The sequence below is a fragment of the Gavia stellata genome, chromosome Z (assembly GCF_030936135.1).
Source record: "Gavia stellata isolate bGavSte3 chromosome Z, bGavSte3.hap2, whole genome shotgun sequence".
NCBI classification, from domain to species: Eukaryota; Metazoa; Chordata; class Aves; order Gaviiformes; family Gaviidae; genus Gavia; species Gavia stellata.
Window position 1 is genome coordinate 43,095,228 of NC_082637.1, and position 20,817 is coordinate 43,116,044.

A 20,817-nucleotide genomic window follows, 5' to 3' on the forward strand; every position below is an offset into this window, starting at 1 on the left:
ATCAGAGAGATGAGTTTACTTTTACACACAGACTTTTGTGGCCATATGCCACCAGACAAATTTTTATGAACTTTAACTAGTCAGTGTGATACTTAGATGTAAAATTCAGCAGAATTACAAAGGCATTCAAGTGTTCTGAATTACCTTCTGATTAAAGCCTCACAGAGATTCACAGGGGTTTGTTTCATGAGACAACATTTGAAATCAAGGGTTACCTTTGCAATAAAAACAGTATTTTGAAGACTGGGAAAACAGGTTGCTCAACCAATAGTGTCTTTCCTGTTATCTGTATTAGCATGAAGAGTTTAATATTTCAGAGTTTAAGAAATGTTCAGAACATTTTTCTCTATCCAAAAAAACAGGGCCTTTAATTGATAAACTACATTAATGCAGGCCATAAACTGAATGTGTTTTTTCTCCCAAGAGCAAAGTCTAATCAATATGTCTGTTTAGAAATCCTGACTATCTACTCCTTAAGTACCAATAAATAATGAATAGCAGTACAAACTTGGTTTTAAATATTAATATGTAAATGTGTGTGAGAAGTTCAGTATAAAAAAAAAAGTACTGCATATGATACAGCAACAAGCTGCTATTCTTAATCTCACTTGCTCCATGTTTTGTGTCTCCTCTTCATAAACATAAGTATCAGCTATGATGTGAAAATTGCAAAGCACTTGGCTGTAGACTCCACTTGGCTCAAATAGATCTACATACATGCATAAAAGTGAAATTATTGTTTTAAGTGTTTTGCTAAATAAGTACAGGCTGCAAAGCTAAAATCCAAAGCAAAACAGCTTGTCTTGACTTCCTAACAGTTCATCTCATGTCTAGATATTGGAGAATTGAAATACCTGACTGCAGATCTTAAAGCTAGGTGTACTGTGAAAAGAAAATGCCAGTTGGGTAGTTTAAAAAGCAGACAGTAAAGCTTCATCTGAAAATCTCTTTCTTTTCTTAGGATAATTCTGAATATAAAAAACCAGAGATAGCGATGTAGATTTGGGTTATTTCCCAGGATGACGACTCACTGGATCACAGCGTAGGCTCCTATTGCTGTTGGGGATTCACTGTAACACCTTTCATAAATACAGGAAGCTCCAATTCATAATAAATCATTTTTGCCTCCACTGCTGGAAGTAGGTCGCAGTATCTGGCTGCTTGAATGGCCGGGGACTTCCTTTGAGGTTCCAGCGTAAATATGTTTGTTCATGGTCTGCTTACTTACCACGTAGGGGAAACAGGGATCCATCAGGACTCTGTGCTCCAGTTCCGTCTCCAGAACCTTCTTTTGGATCCATTTCTAAGGTACTTTCTCGTAACTTTTAATTTGTATTTGTTTTCTTCTAACATATTTTCTCAGTTGAAAAATAGTTATTTGGATCAATAGAATTAGCTGTCTAATATTGGACAAAGATTGGGTAAATCCCCAGTTTTGCAGCTTTCCGCTGTTCAGGAAAATTTGTGAACACGGTGAACACACTGATTTCAATAGTGCTTGCATTCTTTTTTTGGTGGTACAGGAAGGCATTCTTTTTTATAGTAAATCACAGTAGCAGCATCGAAGTGAATAATAACTTTGATCAATTTGAGTAAAAAAAGGAGTATCTCTCATTACCAGACCTCAGGAAAAAAAATATTGAACAGTTACTGTCACCTGGCTCATAAATAAGCATCATCCTGCATGTTAAAGCTTTTGATTTGCCACAAAATTGAATGCTAGTCTCTCAATTAACTTGTTTAGTAAAGCCTAAGGTTAGAAAGAAAACCTAACAGTAAAGACAGACTGGAATATGATGGAAGACTATTACTGAGCAAATATGGCTCCATGTCTTTCCTTGGGTTTCCTCAGCAGTTTTTAAAACATTCAGATCACAGCAGTTGGGTCAGTGAGCATCACAGGTAGTCTTCACAAGGAAGTCCTACTGTGACCGTGGAAGAGGCCATGTTAGCTACATATTCGGGACAACAGCCATCTCACTCAAACCACTTTTCAGGTGCTTTGATTCATTCCTGCATTACTACTCTCCCACTCTTCTCTGGATTGCGTGCTGACTGTACACGCAGTGTCCCAGCTTTGCTTTCTCTTTTGTTTTTTTTTAAAACAAAACCATCACTTGAAAAACATCTACCTTCTATTTAGTACTTGGTGCAAGATACTCTCCTCATCTTGTACTCTCTGGGTATGCACTCACTGAGTCATTAGCAGTACAATCTCTTCGAACTAACTGTGATGGCAGCTGTGTGTACCTTGTTGACAAGATCATTTTATATAAAAAAAATAGGGCTATTACTGCTATTTACGTTCTATATTGTTCATTCATTGTATTTGTAAGTTTGCTTTGCTCTTCTGACCTGGCTAGAAATACAGTGGGCAGTAGCTACTTTCTCAATTAGAATTAGCCTGTTCCTTTCAGAGAGAATTACATTGTCATTACCAATTGCTGTATATTGTCTCTGGGAAAAACTGTTCCTGCAGGTATCCATTTGCCTCTGTTATTCAGATAGTCACAGTTGTCTTTAAGAATATATGGCCAGTAAAAAAAAAAGTTTTTCACTTTGTGCTTAGTGTTCAGTTAGTGTTAGTGTCTCAGTCTTCAAGACTGAGAAGCGTGCCTGCCTTACATTATCCTTACAATCCTACATGCACATTTTCCCTTCTGTGTGCCCCTTCGCTTCTTGGGGCAGCGGCTGCGGTACGGTGTGCGGGCGGCAGTGCCCGGGCGCCGGCAGCAGGGCCGCAGGGCAGCCCCTGTGAGGAGAGGCCGGCGCTGCCCCGTGCCGGACACAGCCGGTTCCAGCCGGCTGCAACCCACACACCGCAGGGCGGGGCTGGGCCCTTCCGCCGAGATGGCGGTGCCTCAGGGAAAGCGGGTTTAGGAAAGGGTAACAAACGCCGCACAGCAGCTGTGAGAGAAGCGAGAAGAAGGTGGGAGAAGCATCCCCGCGGACACCACGGCCGGGGGTGCCTGCAGGGATGGAGCGGGGGAGGTGCGCCAGGCACCGGAGCAGAGATCCCCCGGCAGCCCGTGGTGGAGACCGTGGTGGAGCAGGCTGTCCCCCTGCAGCCCATGGGTGACCACAGTGGATCAGATGTCCACCCTGCAGCCCACGGAGGACCCCACACCGCAGCAGGTGGACATGCCCTGAGGGAAGCAGCAGCCTGTGGAGACCCCACATGGGAAAAGGCTTTTGGCAGGAGCTGCGGCCTGTGGGGGACCCATGTTGGAGCAGTCTGTTACTGAAGGACTGTACCACAGGGAAGGACTGTATCCCGTAGGAGGGCCCCCATGCCACAGCAATTGGAGGAAGGAGTGGCAGCGAGAAGGTGTTACGGACTGACTGCAACCCCCATCCCTCATGCCCCTGCACCACTTGGGGATGGAGGAGGTAGAAGAGTTGGGAGTGAAGGAGTGAGGTTGAGCCTGGGAAGAAGGGGGAGGTGAATGGGAAAGTGGGGTTTAGTTTTTGTCTTTGATTCTCACCATCGTACAGCAGCAAATTAATCTTCCCCAAGTTGAGTCTCTTTTGCCCCTTGTCCTGTTGAGGAGGAGAAAAAAGTGCGGCTGGGTGGGCATCTGGCAGCCAGCCAAGGGCAACCCACCATGTACAGCGTAGTGCATGGGGCTACATGCCACAGTAAAGCTTATGTCTTTATTAGACTTTTCAGGTGATAATGTAAATAAGCAGGCACTATACACAACAACTAAATGATTAAAACAATGGCTAAAAATTCCTGCATCACTATGTCATCATGCCTTCAAACTGCACCAGAAACAGTGTCAGCATGGTTTGTATCTACAGTGTTCCTTGCGGGTAGGGGGTCTGAATTTGCAGACTACCAGTTGGTGCTCAATAATGTAAACAAAGTGATCTGTTAATAAAGTAACATAAAAGACACTAAAGTTGTATATTCATGTAGTGAATTTATATGCAGCAGTTAATGCATGTTGAAGAACACACAGAAACACTATTCCTGTTAGGTTCTTTTCTCCACCAGTACAATGATTTATTTATGACTTCTCTAGAGAAAATTGAAATAGGGCGTTGGAGCTGCAAGCAGGAGAGAAGGGCGTGAAATGATGTTCACGAGAACAGCAGAAAAATCTGTGAGGAAACAACAATCTACTTCCAGATTGAGACATTACTGGCAGTGAAATCCAGGGAAAAAAATTTACTTGTTGATCAAAAATATTTATATAGGCAATCCTTAGGTACCATCAAACAAATACCATCTCAGAACTAGGACAGCATATTCTATACTCCTATAATTCTATACTCCTAGACTCATATTTCTATACTCCCACTCCTTCATTCCACCTCCCTCCTACTTCCACATACACTGATTGTGATGCCGGATTTTGTCCTTTAACATTTTTCAAACAATGAGCCTAAGATTGGCTGGCTGCCAGACTACTTTTTTTTCTGAGTCAGGCAAATGTTACTGTGTCTTTATGTGTCACTCTTGTGAAAATGTGTTTGTCCTTGGATACAATTCTGAAAAATGCTACTGTTTTGTGAAAATGGGATGTTTCTCTTGGTGTTTTCTAAATGCCATCAACCATATATACACTGCAGTTAATTGCTAAAGTCCCAGTCTTCCAATTTCCTATACAACTATCATTTTCAGAAAGTTCAAGCAGAATTGCAGACTCCTTAGTGAGTCATGTGAGTTTTCTTACTGTAACAGATGAAGCCTCCTTATCTATGTTGTGTTCAGTTTTTCAGTTCGGATTGTATTGAATACATGTGAAGTTCTAATAATACCAGCTTTTGTTTCTGAAAAACTTCACTCACTCCGAGGCTCTTGAACAATAATATTAAAGTTCTTCCTTAATTTTCTACTTCATCCCAACTGCTTCATCTAGCCAAGTGAATCCCAAACTGTGTTGTTTCAGGCTCTTTTAAATAGTAACACATATTAAATGGATGTCCTAAATAGTGCTGTCTGACCTCTGAAGCAGCATCCAATATAAAGTCAAAGATTCATGGTAAATAAAAAGAAGATAAATCTCCCCTGGAAGAGAAGTAGTAACGGGAAATTAATTTTTATCTGAAGAAAACCGATTCTATATTACATTAAGAAGCTTTTCTGCTGTCATTTTGTCTTTTTTCCTTCTGCAAAACCAGTACTGCTGAACTCACACAAATGGCTCTCCATGAAGTGTAGGCCAAGGATGCAGACTACGGCAGAAGAGGTATTTCCTGTTCTGTGCTCTGCTTTAAAATTAGCACTCACGGGCTTTTATTCTTTTTGACTGAGGAAGCACAGGAAAAGTGAGCACTGAAAACATGATTCTACTCAGAGTGAGAGACACACTGAGCACACAATTAAATGTTTTTATAATGCTTAACTCAAACTTACAACTGAGGAGGGAGTTCTGGGAGTCCTCACTGACACCTCTTTGAAATCACTGGCACAGTGCACATTAGCAGCTGAAAATACAACAGGATGTTGGCAATCACCAAAAGGGTGCTGAAAACAGGTCAGAGGCATCTCCTTGCAGTCGAAACCTGGGTGAGCCTGTGGGTTGTGGGTACTATGTCCATTTCTGTTTTCTGCATCTCAAGAAGGATGTAGTGGAGTTAGAGAAAGCTTAGAGAAGGGCAACTAAAACAGTCATGCGGTGGAACAGCTTCTTTGCAAGAACAAAGTAGAAGGACCAGGATTTTAGTTCGGAGAAGGTAAGCCTGATTGAAGATACGATTGTGATTTAAAAAATGAGGAAGGCGGTTGCCCAAGTGCATGCAGAACTGTTATGTATTAAATCCCACATTTGCAGAACCAAGGGACGTTTTATGAAACAACCTGGAGATTTTGTGTAAAAAATAAAAGCTCTTACATAGCAGGTATTGAACTTGGGGAACTTGCTGCCCAGAAGCTTGTAGAGGCAGACAGCAAGAGCGACTTCAGAAAACAGATTACATGAAGTACTGGGCAGCAGGTCAGTAATGGACAGCAAAAGGACAAGGTGTGAATGTCCTCCTCAACACGCCTAGTAAAACAGCTGTGGATGCTGGGAGAGTACAAGGGGAGTGGATCGCAGAACAGGGCCAGGCTTTTGCGCCTACCCAGTATTTCCTTTGGCTGCCGTAGGAGAATGAATATTGGGCTGGAGGGTCACCTGGTTGGAACAAGAAGGACATTTGTCATATTCTCAGTTTGAGGGATGAACATTTGTTGATTCTTACTAATTTCTGAACAGAAATTTTCTTTCATTCATAAGCAATAAAATATTTGCTCTCTGACAGTTCAGAAAACTCAGATGACAATTTTAGAAGTGCAGGTAGACTGAAATAAGAGTTAGGTTTTGCTTTATATGTGCTTCATTATTCTTGAAATTCTATTCTTAAAATTTTATCCTTCCGTTATTTAACCAGCCTTACCTAGTTCTGAAAATGGAGCTTAATTTGTTGAAAAATTGAGTCTAGCTCTAAATTATATAGCCTTGCTATGATTTGGTGGCAAAAAAAAATATTCTTGACAGCAGTAATGTTGCTAACTCTTTTACATTTGTCTCAAGTATATTGAAATCTAGTGTTATCATAGTTCTTATTTTTGTGTGACGCATTGCAAAAAAGTCCTTATTGTAAAGCCTGAAATCCTTTCATGTGCAACAATTTTTGTATTGTTCTTTAAGTGCTTTTAAATAGAGAATCAAACTTCACATCACACGAGAAAAATGAACTTCTTCCATTATGATTAACTAAAATTAATCATACTTCAAGTGCATTGTCTTTTTGGTAAAGGCAAATGAACTAAAATATCAAAGTTTTCAAATAATTTATACAAATGCCACAGATGATTACAGAAAAAAACAAGTAACATTTTCTATTTTAATATCATAGAATCAGAATGGTTTGGGTTGGAAGGCACTTTAAAGATTATCTAGTTCCAAGTCCCCTGCCATGGGCAGGGACACGTTCCACTATGCCAGGTTGCTCAAAGTCCCAGTCAACCTGGCCTTGAACAGTTCCAGGGGTGGGACGTACATCATCGTAAATATGTCAGTTTCTTTCCTGAAAATACTGTCTTGCAGAGTACAATGACTCGTAAGGTCTACTTTTCTCAAAGACAGGTACTAAAAAAATCATTCTTCTGTGGTATCCTTCTCTCATGAAGTGAAATTAATTTTGCATTCTGAAGATTGGAGCATTCTCTGAGTAATGTATTTGGAAGTAATACTGTCCTTGTCATTACAGAGACAATTAATTAATTATTATGTCTGTAATTTATTTAGTTTGGGTTAAAAGTATGCAAGTTCATTCTTTTATTGCTTGTATGTTGTAAAAGTTAAACTACTTTTATGTTGAGAAATAAAACTGGCTTTGTTAAATGTAAAAGGTTCTTTGGTATACTTAAACTTTTCTTTCTGGCATTACAAAATTATCAAATGTTCTTTCCTTTTCTTTTTATATTTTTGTAACTTTTGGGAAGTTAACAATTTCTTATTTGCATTTTAGAAAACTCAGTGCCTGATTCAGTGCCTTGGCTAGATGTTTATAAAGTTGAGTGAATTTCTGTGTTTTTGGTGCTTAGGGCTTGCATATTTTGGGAGCCATTCATAAGTATAATGAACTAGCAAAACATTTTTCTCAGGTGACATGTGCAAAAGGTGTTTTAGGAAGATCCTGACAAGAATATCCAGAATAAAAAATACGTTACTTAAGATCTTAATGTATAATTTAGAAGCCCAGTAAAACCAGCACAAATATTTATCTTTAATTTAAAAGAACAGTTTACCTTGAGAATTTACTTTCTTGTGGCAATTGGTAAGCTTCACCTGAAAGAACAGTTTCAAAGAAATTTCTAACTTAGGACAATTTTAATGCTTTTGAAAAAGTAGAATAAAAACATGTTCCTTCCCTTTCAGTGAATTTCACCAAAAGTTCTCAAAAAATGGCCTCCAATTCAGCTGAATTATTTGCACAAAGCTATTAGCAAAGAAGATGTAAAAACAAAATAAAAAAGGTAATAACAGAAATTGCCCACTAAAACAATATAACTTTTAATGTAATGGGATTATGTGATGGCATACTGTTGCCAAAATAGATCATAACCCAGATTTCACAGTGGATTGTCTACCCAAAAGATCCTGATCTAAAGCTTTAAATACACATTTATCTGAACTTTAAAATTTAGATGCAAATCTAGATGGATGGATCTAGAAAACTGCACAAAAACTTACTAAAATGAAATTTTAGTTCATCCTTGGGAAATTATGAATTATCTAGCGAAATATGTAGATAATATTACCTCACTACAACATAATAAAGACTCTTTCTAATAGTTTCAATAAAGTTTCAGAAGACTAGGGAATTTTTTCTAAAGAAGTTCTGAGTTTCTATGGTTTTTGCTACAAACTTTTAATAAAGGCCTTCTACATTTTAATAAAATATACATTCAAACTTTACTTCAGGTCAAAAGCAAGAATACCTTTATCCAGTTCCAAATATATTTGTTGATCTTTTAGTTCCCTCTTTTTGAAAGAAACTTGTATCTAGAAATAGGAAATGGTCTATGGATTACCCTGATAGAAAATGCCTCAAATTCAAAGACACCAGAAGAACTACGCAAGTATGCAAAAATTCTGAGTCTGAGCAAGCTTCACTTAATGTCGCATGGGGACTTGCCATTAACAGAAGATAAGAAGTCATTATATATTGAGTAAAATGTCAGAAGTGATTAAACTAGTAATGATGGAAAGCTGAACAGAAGAAATACATTTATTATTGTAGTTATGCACTACATATTTGATGAATTAATTCAATTTCATTGACTTAATCCAATGATATTTAGCTCTCTTACCCTGTACAACTAAGCACAGGCCTGGTAATGAAAGCTGTGTAAGAACCATATTCTACTTCATCCTGTGCTGCTAGCTGCCTCTGCCTGGTCTTCTTCAGGCCAAGGTGCGCAGGCATTCAGAGGGAGTATATGGCTGCTCAGCAGCAGTGCCAAGTATGGTAGCTATTTGGGTGTCTTGGTTCCTGTCTATGCCTCTTGGGAGACATTTTATCTGGAAAATTCTCTGTTCATCAGGCATTAGGATCCCCTTGCAATACCATCTTATGCATTAATATTATAAAGCTGGAATGAGGGTAGACAATATTCCTCCTTTCAACCATTTAATTCTAGGTGATTGAGTCTGTTGTAATCTGTATGTTTCACCAGCAGACACAAAGCATATCTGAAAGCTATCCTAATGAAAAACCACGTTTTCCAACCTTCTTCAGCACTGATATTCAAAATAACTATATGTTTCACAACTAGTGTATAGTAATTACCACTGTTACTATAACTTACACTGGCAGCTCAGGCTGTGCAGGTCTCTGTAGTGAATCACAACAGCATGACTAACTCCGTGCAATGAAGCCTAGGAAATGGTTCCCAACCTGAGAGAGAAATCAAGGTCAAGAACAGTTAGCTAAAAGTGCATTATTTTCTTATACATTCATTATATCATAAATTTTACCTACTTAATTATCTGTTTCAACAGAAAAAAGATGTTATTTCACACCTATTATTTTACATATTTAATTTATATTCTTATATATACAATTGTATATAATTAAACATCTACATGCTATGTATTTTATCCTATATACAATATAATATATACAGTATATATGATACCTCATTTAATATATCTCATATCATCACACAGTAAATTAATGTTGCTATTCTTGCTCATACTTTCTTTCTATATCCTCCACACTCATTATTTAGCCATTTCCTAACTTTGGGGCATTTAATTTTCTGTGTGATTTCTTCATTGTGGCTTCTGACTTTCAGAATTGATCTTAGGTAGTTTTCAGTACAACTTTTGGGGGAATAATGACTTATTTTCTAAGACTTTATTACCTAGATGGTTGATTTTGTTAAACAGCAATTTTAAAAAATAGAAAATTAGAAAAAAAAATTAAAAATGGAGACATAGAATGAGAAGGAGAGACCAAAAGAGAGAAAACGTTTTCTGTATGCATCTGACAGTGAGACAGAAAGAAACGATAAAATTATACTGCAGGCTAGAAACCTAGCTTTTGAGAACAAAAAGCAAGCCAGTGGTAGACAAAAGGAAAAGAATCCTATTTCCACTAAACATCTTCTGCTTTGCATTCAGGCTTCATCATGTGGACTTGGAGCTGCCAGCCTACTAAAATGAGTGCTAATCCGTGGAACGGATGGCATGGTTGGTGAATGCAGAGAGAAAAGAACTGAATCTGTTTGGCCTATATCCAACTCAAGATTTCTGAACCAAAAAATATTTACCCTTGCACTCTCAGCATTTTTTTTCTCCTTAGTCCATAAGTATTTTATTCTTCCATCTTGGCCAACTTTCAGGCTGTCCAAAGTGCATCTCCTACCACCGCTTCAGTCTCTGCCCACTCCGTGTTTCAAGAGCTTTTGTGCAATTGCTTATTAGCAGAAGAACTTCTTTCTTTATATCAAGTTGCATACCTGTTTGGGTCTCTCAGTGTGCCTTACTGTGAAAATTTGCAAACAATGACTCATTTTTTTTAACTTGACATGTCTTTGGACTGCTCTGAGTTAGACATTGAGATTTTGTGATTTGTTTTACACGTTTTGGGTGTGTTAAAAGTGCTATGTCCTGTTACGTTATAATGCAAATAATAAATAACACTGTGCACTTGTCATTATGCAATCATGAGCTTCCAAAAAAAATATGATAAAGCTGTCTAATGATGACACAATGAAATAACTATTTTCTCCTTGCTTTAAGCAAAAGATTTACAGGCTCTACCAATACATCTTTGCTTGAGGAACATTGCCACCTAGCAACAAAGTATCCTCTCAGGCTTCTGGACAAAAGCTCTAAAGAACTGCCCTACCAGAAGCTCCTAAAACTTTTTCAAATAGTTTTGAAAATTTTGTTTTTGTCCTTTTGCCACAGCATTCAATGCCAGCTGGCACTCTGCAGAACAGAGGAAAATGGCTAGCTATTTAGTCTTGGAAGCAGACTTTAAAAGGCTAGATACAGAAGTTTAAAAAAAAAAAAACAAAACCCCAAATATTAAGTTGTTCCTTTAACACATACGAAGCAGTAAGGGGCCATGTGGAAGAACACCATCCAAGCAGGATACCTGCCAGATGTCCGCATAAAGCCAAGAGAAAATACCTGTTGCGCACCCACTGACAGGGTAGAGTGCACAGGCCTTTTCTTCTCCCTCATGCCTCTACAAAAGCTGACATTGGTTATGGTGCAAGAGTGACAAATGCTTGTATTGTTAAATCACATTACAATTTAGAATTAGTATACATTAAACAAACAAACAAAAAAATCCAAAGAGCATATGGCCTAGAAAGGTACAGGAAGAAAATAGTGAGAGCAAGAATTAGTTCAACAAATCCAGCAAAATGACGACTAGTAAAGAAGATATAATTTGCCAGAGTGATAGAATTAGGTCTGTTTTGGGACTGTTCTGTAGAGCAGACATCTGCTATCTCACCAAGTCATTTTATATTTTTGAAGACCTAAACCAGTAACAGTAAATGTGTCTGGAAAAGCAAGTAATGGTTATAGTCGTAATTACAAAATATAGGACATTTTATACAAAAATGAGAAATCTAGCCAAAGAGAAAACATGAAACACTACAGTAAAATTTCCAAGTCTCATTTTTTAATGCTTTAATGAGACAAGTAAATAGCTTTCTTAATATTGTCAGAAGTGCTATGCAGGCAATGACTGAATATGAATAAAAGAAATACAGCACAATGGCTTACTCCAAGACCTAAGTACCCTAAAATTATGTTTTTAAAAGCATGTGATATATATTATATGCATAAAAATATTTAAATATGACTTTAACTGTGTGGATAGTTACTAAGAAACAAAAAAAAGGTCTCATTATTGCTGAGTGAGTTGGGCTTCTATATACAGCAAAAAATAAAGAAAAGCAATTAAAAAAATGCATTCTATTAGTATCTTGTCAATCACTAATGGTGTAAATTAGCCTCTTCTCTAGTGTCCTAGGTAAGTATTGTTAAGTCTCAACTGTGGCAAACTTAGGTGTTCTAATACCTTTATTTTCTGTCTTCTGTTCTTTCTACATTGAATAGATGCGACTAGTGTAACTATCTGGAAGTCTATGATCACAAAAGACTCTGGAATACTTTTGAATGACAGGAAGATAATATGGCTTTTTTACCATGTGCAAAATAAGAGAGAGTGTAGTACATACACGGTTCACATAATACTGTAGTTCAGGATGAAGTGGTCATAGCTTGCCCATATGTTTTTTCTCCTGGAAATCTAGAACAATTCTTGAATGACAATATCATATTAAATTTTTTAGCAACTGGTCAATGATCCAAACCTTTGTGTTATTTTCAAAGCACACAGTGGCCATGAAAGATGATTACTTCGGTTTGTAGGCTGTGAAAACGCTACAAATGAAAGACTGGGATGCAGAATGAGACATCAGTTGTACGTTCATCATTACACATATTACAGCTGCCTACTGCATAAAGCCTGAGTTTAGAGCCTAAACAATGATTCATACACACAGAACACTTTTGACACTTCCTCAGTATCCAGCCCTTTTGGCAGATCTGTGTCATGTGTACCAAAACCTGATTTAAAAACAAGACATAAAAAACCCCCCTTAAACTTCAGAGGACTAAATAGAATGCAAAGCAAAACCAATGAATCAAATGCTGAGGAAGGAGACGCTAAGCATTATTTTTTAAAGGAAACAAAGCTTGGTAGGGAGCAACTTGCAGCAGGTTCTCTGCAATATTATGAATTTCAGCTTTGGAGATGTCTATTTTCTGACAAGACAAATTTCCTTTTAATTATAACCTAATTACAATCTATGCAGCTTGCAGTTTTAGAGATCTAGTGTGCTTGTTTCAAGGCTATATCCAATGAAGAACATGGATAATAGTTTTGACATGCCACAAAATAACAAGACCTATGTTAACAGTCTAATCACTCTTCATCTTGCTTTTATTTCAGGCTTATTCTTGGTGCATAACACGTGACTGATCAACTGCATACAGATAAGCTTCTTGCCTCATTTACACAGCAGTGACAGTGCTACTGTGATTCAAAATTCATCTTGAAATCCCAGTCTCTACAGTTGACAACATAATTGACACTGAAACTGACAACAAAATGCAAGGCTGGAGGGTCTCCGACATACAATGTCTGCAAACACCAGGTCTGTCCCTCCTGGAATCTTCACAGATGCTTTCTATTTCTCATAGCTTAAAATGCATAGAATTCCAAGTTACTATTCTGAAATATCGTATCAAGCACATTAGATTAATTTTTCCAAAGAAAATAGGGACATGCCTAAAAATTCCACCCCTAAGTGATGTTAGAAGATGTGGTTATAATCTCACAACTTTGATTTGTATTAAAAGATGGTTTGTAGATGTCACCCTGGACACAAACAAAATCCTGACTGAGTGAAAAGGCTGTCCAGAGAAATAAGATGAGTAAAGGAATTTCAAAAAAAGTACAAAAGCTATTATGGACATATTAATCAAAGAGAAAATTTCAAATGCATGTGGACTAGCAGTGAAGTAGTCCGTACTCATTAACAAGCTACCTGTTAAAAAAGTGATTTAACTAATCAGCATAAAAAGCAAGTCTTTAAAAGTAAAGATTCTTGAGAATATTTAAATTTTATTTTGCTTGAATTTAGTCTGTGGCACTCAGAAAAGCACCAGAAACATTTTGTCATACAGTCAAGACATGAAAAACTGCTGTTGCCATTTGGCTGATGGTGGCCCTGTGTCCCTTGTCTTTTACGTTCAATTCACAAAATGTCATGATGAAAAAACTTGTATGGATGGTGACCTCAGACTTACTGAAATAATTCTTGATTTGGCACACTTGATTATAGCATTCAGGCTTCTTCAGTTGCTTCTGATGTTAGTTAAAGACTGTGTAATATTACATCTGTGTGAACATACAGTGTTCTCACAATGTTCTAGGGGCCTTAACCTGTTTAATTTCTCTGGAGTTTGCTCAGCTTTAGAGTTTAAATCCTGCTGCCTACAAGCAGACTACAAGTGTAACTTTTTAAATAATCAAATAGCTCTCAGTCATCAGTTTACAGTCATCATTTTCTTAAGCATTTGGTGTCCCTATCCGTGAATGAACTGCAAATTCTAGATCAGCACATGGACTATATTTGATTCATTTTGCCTGCAACGGCACACCTTGTAATGCTCTCCGCCAAATGTTAGTGAGAACTCTGATCTGAATTGAAGTCACGTCTGTGTAAACTAACCTAGCAAACTAATGAGAAATGGAGCTGTGAAAGAGGAATTCGTTTACTCTCTGTCCAACTGGTGAGACCAGATGACTGCAGCTACTGCTGTAATTCAAAATGTTTCCGTTTCTATACAGCTCCTCATGCGTACACTTTGCTGATAGTAAAGCTACACGGTGCGTGTAACAACGTACTGAAGGACAGTATATTTGCTTTCTTCTAGCACTGCATTTAAAGCTTTTTTTCCAGCTGTAAAATTTCTAAAACCTCTGCCGCTTTTAGATCCCTCCTGCCTAGCTCTGGTCTAAAGACACCCTACGCTCGCGTGCCTATGAGGGAGAAAGGAATGTGCTGAACTTTCCCTGCCCTCAGCAGGAGCATCTATGCGGCGGTAGGGACTAGAATAGCTAACCGTACGGGATTCCCCGGGAGCCGGTCGGCCTCGGGCGGGCGCCAGACAGGCCACCCACCCGCAAGCTGCATGGCGAGGGCTGGGGGCTGCCGGGACGGCGGAAGAGCAGCTCCTGGCCTGCGGAGGCCAGCCCGCCCCGGCGCGGGGCTGCGCTCGGATACCCGCACCTGCCTCTACAGGAGGAGGGGGAGGGAGGACGTGGGAGGAACGGCGCGCCCGGCCCCGCCGCCGGGGCTCGGCAGGAGCGGGGCGGTAGAGCCCCGAGGAGGGGCAGGCCGCTCCGCCGCCCGCCGCAGACGCCCGCAACCGCACCGGAGCCGAGGCGGCTGCCGGGACCGCCCGCCGTGGCCACTGAGCGCGCGCCGTCCCGGAGCGGGGCTGGCCGCGCGCGGGGGGCGACGATTACGGCGGTGAGGCGCACCCGCGCCCCGGGAGCGCGGCTGCTGGCACAGGGCAAGTGAGGGCAGCCGGCCGTTGGGCGCGGCCATTTTGAATGTATGAAGGCGGGAGGCTGGAGGGGTGGCAGCCAATCGGGGTGGCAGCGTGGCGCGCCACGTGTGGCGGGCGGGCCAGCGGCAGTTGGGAGCCTAGGGCAACCGTCGCGGCGCCTGTGACCGGCTCAGCGCCGTGCGGAGGCGGGTGGCTCCCGTAACGGCTTGCGGTGGCCGCGGGCTCGGGAGGAGGTGCGAGGTTACCGCCGAGGCCGGCGGCGCGCGTCAGCGAGCTTCGGGGCCGGGGCCGGGGCTGGGGCGTGGGGCAGAAGGCGGGTAACTCCTGCGCCGTCGTGTGCGTGCGGCGATGGAGGAGTGGGCAGGGGGCCGGCGGCCCAGCTAGGAGTCCGCAGGGGCTGCCTGGGGCCCCTTCCGGGAAGGTGGGACCGTCCGGGCGCGGGGGTGGGGGTGGGGCGCGTGTTTTGCGTACGGAGCGGGAGAGAACGACTGTCGCAGCTCCCGCCCGACCCGGGCCTTTCTCTCGTACCCCCGTGGCTGTTGGCGGGCAGCGCAGTCCCCAGTTCATGCTGGTTTCATGGCGAACTGCGTTGGGGAAGCGAAGCACTGAACTGGTTCCCCGAGTTGGTCGCAATGTTGAGTAGGTGAAACATAAAAAAACCCCTTTTACCCCAGTTATAACCGGCGTTGGTTATTTGCGTGTGTTAAGTGGATGCTGTCTTACGTACTTAAATGCAGTGGTCCAACAGGTCGAATAAAATGTGTTTACCCCCAGCAGACCGCCAGGTCATGCTTAATAAAGTGTATCAGCAGAGAGGAAGCATGCAGTTAAGCTTCCTGTGTGTGTCTTGCAGTTCCGGAGGTAGGGCATTGTTTCTATGGTCAGTGGTCTTCTATGGAATTTTTTTACCGCCCTATAAATTTGCCCAGATGTTTTTTGAATCGCTGTAAACTTACAGCTTCCTAAAAACTCTTAGCATGCAACTGGATTTCTCAGTTTTAGTATGTGCTTTGTTTCTTTTTTTACTTTAATTTGTCACCAGCTAGTATCATCTGATGTCTTCTTGCTTCTGTACTGAAGGTGATATTCAATAATTGTCCCCTGTGTATGTGCTCAAAGCCAGTCAAGATATTCTAGGCTTGTGTCAGATGCACTAACTTCCATGCAGAAGAGTTCTAGTTTACATGCTTGTTTCTCAGTTGGAAGTTATTGTGGGTGTGATTAGTTTGGCCCTTTTCCTTTCTACTTGCAAGTGGGTTAAACTTCAGTGCTAGGGCCAGGAGCTCCTTTCTTTATTTCAGTTAGAGGTGTGGTCTTCAGGTGTTGCAATGAAAGTTACCCTGGAAGAGATAAAAGGCTAGTATGTTGTGCATTGATACATCACCTGAAGTCAGTGGTGCTTTACAATTAATGGTCACTTTCTGAAGCTGAAGTGTTGGATTATGATTTAGCCGTTTCTGTTCCTGTGGCCTCAGTGTGGTCATTATCTAATGCTAGTAAATCAGAGCTAAAATAAAAGAAATAAAAGGGTGTAGAGGAACTATTATTAGAGTTTCTATTCCTATTATTACAGTTTCTGTCATCCAAAGACCAATAATGTGATTTTTTTTTTTTTCTAAATTATATTCTTACAAATGGCTGTCCTCACATGCTTGCACATATCCAGTAATTCTTGTCCCATGTTGACATACAGAGTGTTTGAAAAAATCGGCTGAAGCTTTCTAGCCTTTAACAGTATGAAAAAATGTTCTCAATGTGAACAATGTTTAATATCCCATGTGGGATACCTAATGCTGTCTGGAGCGATAAATAAATGGGTCCTCTAAATATACTGACAAATATTCCTATTGAGATCGTGGAATTACTTAACAGCTATGCCATAGAAGTATTTAGAGATGTTACTTGGGAGTTAGTACTGTTTTGCTACATGCGTACTAATGTGTAACAAAAACTTACGCCTGAAAAGTGCTTTCCTAAATTTAGTGGGATAAGTAGATAAGGTATGCAATAGCAAAAATACTTAGGAAAACACACATTTTATTTTGTATTATGAGAATTTAGACTTTCGATTGAAGTAGCAGAGAAGCTCACAACTAGTTCTCTATGGAATAGTCATTTGTATCCCTTGATGTTGGGTCAGGAAGTATCCAAGGCTTTCAAGATTCTGCACACCCTGACACTGCAAAATTAAATTTTAAGAGGAAAACAAGAACTTTACAGTGGTTAGCGCTTGAACATTAGTTAGGCCTTTTATGTTTTGGGTATACCTGTTTGTGTGGGAGAATAAAAATGCAGGTTTGTGGGTGTGGTTTTTTTTCACCCCGTTCTTCATTCAGCTCTGCTTACACAGAAAGTGAGCATCACAAGACATCAGTGTTTTAGCTGCCACATCAAAGACATGTAAATGCTAAACAATATGCATGAACATGTTCATATGTTTTGAGTATGCATGTTGAACTGAGACTGTGTTGTGAAATCAGTTATGCAGTGGAAAAAGTTTAACTTTTTTTTTTTCCCCTCCCTTATTTTAGAGAGACATTTATCACATAAAAGAAATGATTGAGTCAGTCAAAGTAAGAAGACAGTGCATGCTGGATTTCTACTCGCATTATGAACATCTTTGTGCTCTTCAAGGCTCTGTCCCACTAAAAGCTGTGAAGGCTAACCTGAGTCAGGGTGCTCTTGATCTAATTGTAGATCGCATCAAAGCTGCTGATTGGGCACCACTTCTGAATGCTATCAGGCATAATAAGACTCTGACTTCTCTTGGAATAAGAAGTTTCCATCAACAGGGTCTTGGAGAATCAGGTTTGTAGTGATGGCTATAAAAGATAAATATGTTGATGTATGCATGTTAGAATTTGTTGCATAAAACTTTTGTGTGACTCAATACATGGGGGGAGGAATTGTAATACCTAAGGAATTATTTCTATTTAAGAAAAGCAGCAAAAAACCAAGGTGTGATTATGATTGCTTTTAAGTCAATAGGGACTGGATTTTACTGATTTGTAATTTTTGTTGTTTACTAGGTGTTGAAAGGTATAAAACTTACTTTAGAAGGAGAATTCCAGCAATTCGATCAAAAGACTTGACTGGCCAACTATGCAAAGCTGTCAAAGGCTGTCTCGGTATATCAGATACGCTAAAAAATTTAGAACTGCAGGGTTTGCTTCTGAGGGAGAGAGATCTAATACTTTTAACAAAGGTGAGAATATATTAGTGTGCAAATAAATGGAAAATATGCTTAGAACATAAAGAAGTAGCAAATAAATTTTATAAATATTTGTCACAGATAAGGATGTTCCTCTTCTAAGATATCTCTGTGTTATCTGTCACATGAATGATTCTGCTGAGACTTTTAGTATAACCTAGTCTTGCTGAACCTGTCAAAATCACATAACTTTCCCTTGCACTGATTCATCAAGGCTTGTTAGAAAGTACTTAGCAACACCTCTGCAATGTGTTTGGGGCGTGTAACTTATGCTTGTGACTGAAACTACTGTACGTGTACGTGACAGAAGGAAAGTTGTGGGACACCAAGGAGATAAAAACAGGTCTTCAGTATGTGTTATGGGAACACTCTCCTGTTCGCTTGTGAGTGGCTTCTAAGAAAGGAGGTTGCTGCTTGCTGCCCATAGGCTAGGGCTCCTCCTGTGCTAGAGAAATGAGCCAGCTTAAACTGACCTTTAAGGTTCACTTGTTTTGACCTTCCTCTGAATGCCCTAGAGTTTCTTGTAGGGACCACAAAGAGTTCTGAGCACCTTGGGTGACTTGGTCTTTTCTCTGTTTGTATTTTTGCATTTCAAGCCAGTTAACAAACGTCGTTTTTATTCTGAAGGGCTTGGCCACAGCTTCATCTCTGGAGACTGTCTCTTTAGCCCACTGTCCAATTGGAGATGGAGGTTTAGAAAGTAAGTTCAGAATCAAAAACGTGTAAATATACTTCTCTCTTTTTTTAGTCCTTTAAATAGGTAAGTAACTTTTTAAGTATTTCCATTCCTGTTTTAAATTTGTCTATAGTGATTAAAATAACAATCTTCACTTTATTCTACGTGACTTAAAAACATTTAAAGACTTGAATTTCTTCACTTGATACTAGTAAATAGCCACACTACTTTATAACGATCTTTATACTTCTATTCAAAACAACAGTCATAATATTTGTTTGAGGTTAACTCTTTCTTGATATGTTCATGTTTACGTAAGTACACTGAAGTAAAATGTTCTAGCTTGTTCAGACAGTCTTTGCTAAACCCTTGCACTAGAAATATATAATCTTACAACACTTTAAGTGTATTTAAAATATACTGCTTATTTCAACACTAGTTCTTTGTCAAGGCTTTTGCTTATTAAAGCTGATTCAGCTTCTTAATATGGCAGTGAAAAAGGGTGTTCTGATAATCTGGCTGTGGTGTGTGGAGATAACATGCATGCTTTTTTTTCTTCAGCAATCTGTCAGAGTATAAAGAATTCAGCTACTATCAGATACGTAAACTTCACAGGATGTAGCCTTACATGGCGAGGGGCAGAACATATAGCAAATGTATTAAAGGTAATTTAATCACTTTTCTTAGAACCAAATATTCACAAGAACTTAAATACATTTGATTTTCTTTTCTTTTACTTTCAAGCTCTAAATGCATCAAAGCACTTTGTGAGCAGCGTATGTGAATACTGAAGTTAAGTATGTGAATAGTCCTTCTGAAATTTGTGACTTTGTATGACCAAAATAGCTTAGTTTACTGATGTGGGATTTAAATATGGTATTTCTTAGTAAACATCAGTTAAACAAGTAACAGTTCAGACTGATGTATTTTCTTTCAATGAAGATTAGGGCTGTGAATGTCTGACACCTGTTTTGGGGAGTGCTTCTTTCATTGTCACAAATTTTGAAAAATGTCTTAAGTTTTCTTAAGCATTGGGTAAGAATAATTGAGTTTATAGTTTAGAAGCTACTAATTAACTGATTAGTAAGCTTGTGACTAGTACAATATTCTAGTTAACATTAATATTGGTTTGCGTAAAAGCACATAATTTCCTAGTATGTATGTCCTATTCAAGATGCATTGAAAGTGTCTGTCTGCCAAAAGATGGTAATAAGATGTTTTGTAACCATATTTAATAATTTGCATTGCAAATTGGATGATCAGAACAAACATGACTTAACTGTAATGTTTAAAAATGACTTGTATTTCTTGAACTCATAAATGATATAACTGTGTTTCTTATATCAGCACTCAAGCCATTAAACATCTGTTACAAACAAAGATAACTTGTGATCTTCTTGTCATCACTAATGGCTTTGCCTTTGCACTTGGTAACACCTTCTTTCTTTGCAAAGCACCAGGCAATGAAAAGACATGGTGAAGCTTGGGCTGAAAGCCTACGTTACAGGAGACCTGACCTTGACTATATGACTGGCTTGAGGCGGATTACTTTCAACTGCAACATGCTTGTTGGAGATAGAGGAGCAAGTGCCTTTGCAGACTGTCTAGGAGAGGACCTTTGGCTAAAAGGTATTGTGAAATACTGACTCTAAGTTTTCTGCCTGCCACTGCTGTATCTTAAAAATTGTCAATTACAGCAAATGTAGCCAGAAGAGTAACTCATGATTTATCTAGGAGAGAGTACTCTTTTTTCAAAATAAATTTCTCTTCTTCTTTTGAATTGTCAGAGTGTCCGAATACTATTGTGTCATGTAGTATTG

The 20,817-nt window shown here is 39.4% G+C and overlaps 1 protein-coding gene across 1 annotated transcript in view; it reads left to right on the top strand.

The window, feature by feature from the left end:
- Positions 1-15,280: 15,280 nt before the first annotated feature.
- Positions 15,281-20,817, top strand: part of CEP78 (centrosomal protein 78) — a 28,534-nt gene continuing 22,997 nt past the window's right edge. Inside the window, exons 1-6 of the mRNA XM_059833317.1 lie at positions 15,281-15,343; positions 17,642-17,918; positions 18,140-18,315; positions 18,949-19,021; positions 19,559-19,662; positions 20,452-20,626. Coding sequence (XP_059689300.1) covers positions 17,666-17,918; positions 18,140-18,315; positions 18,949-19,021; positions 19,559-19,662; positions 20,452-20,626 — 781 coding nt within the window. The 5' untranslated portion in view covers positions 15,281-15,343; positions 17,642-17,665. The remainder of the gene's footprint in view (positions 15,344-17,641; positions 17,919-18,139; positions 18,316-18,948; positions 19,022-19,558; positions 19,663-20,451; positions 20,627-20,817) is intronic.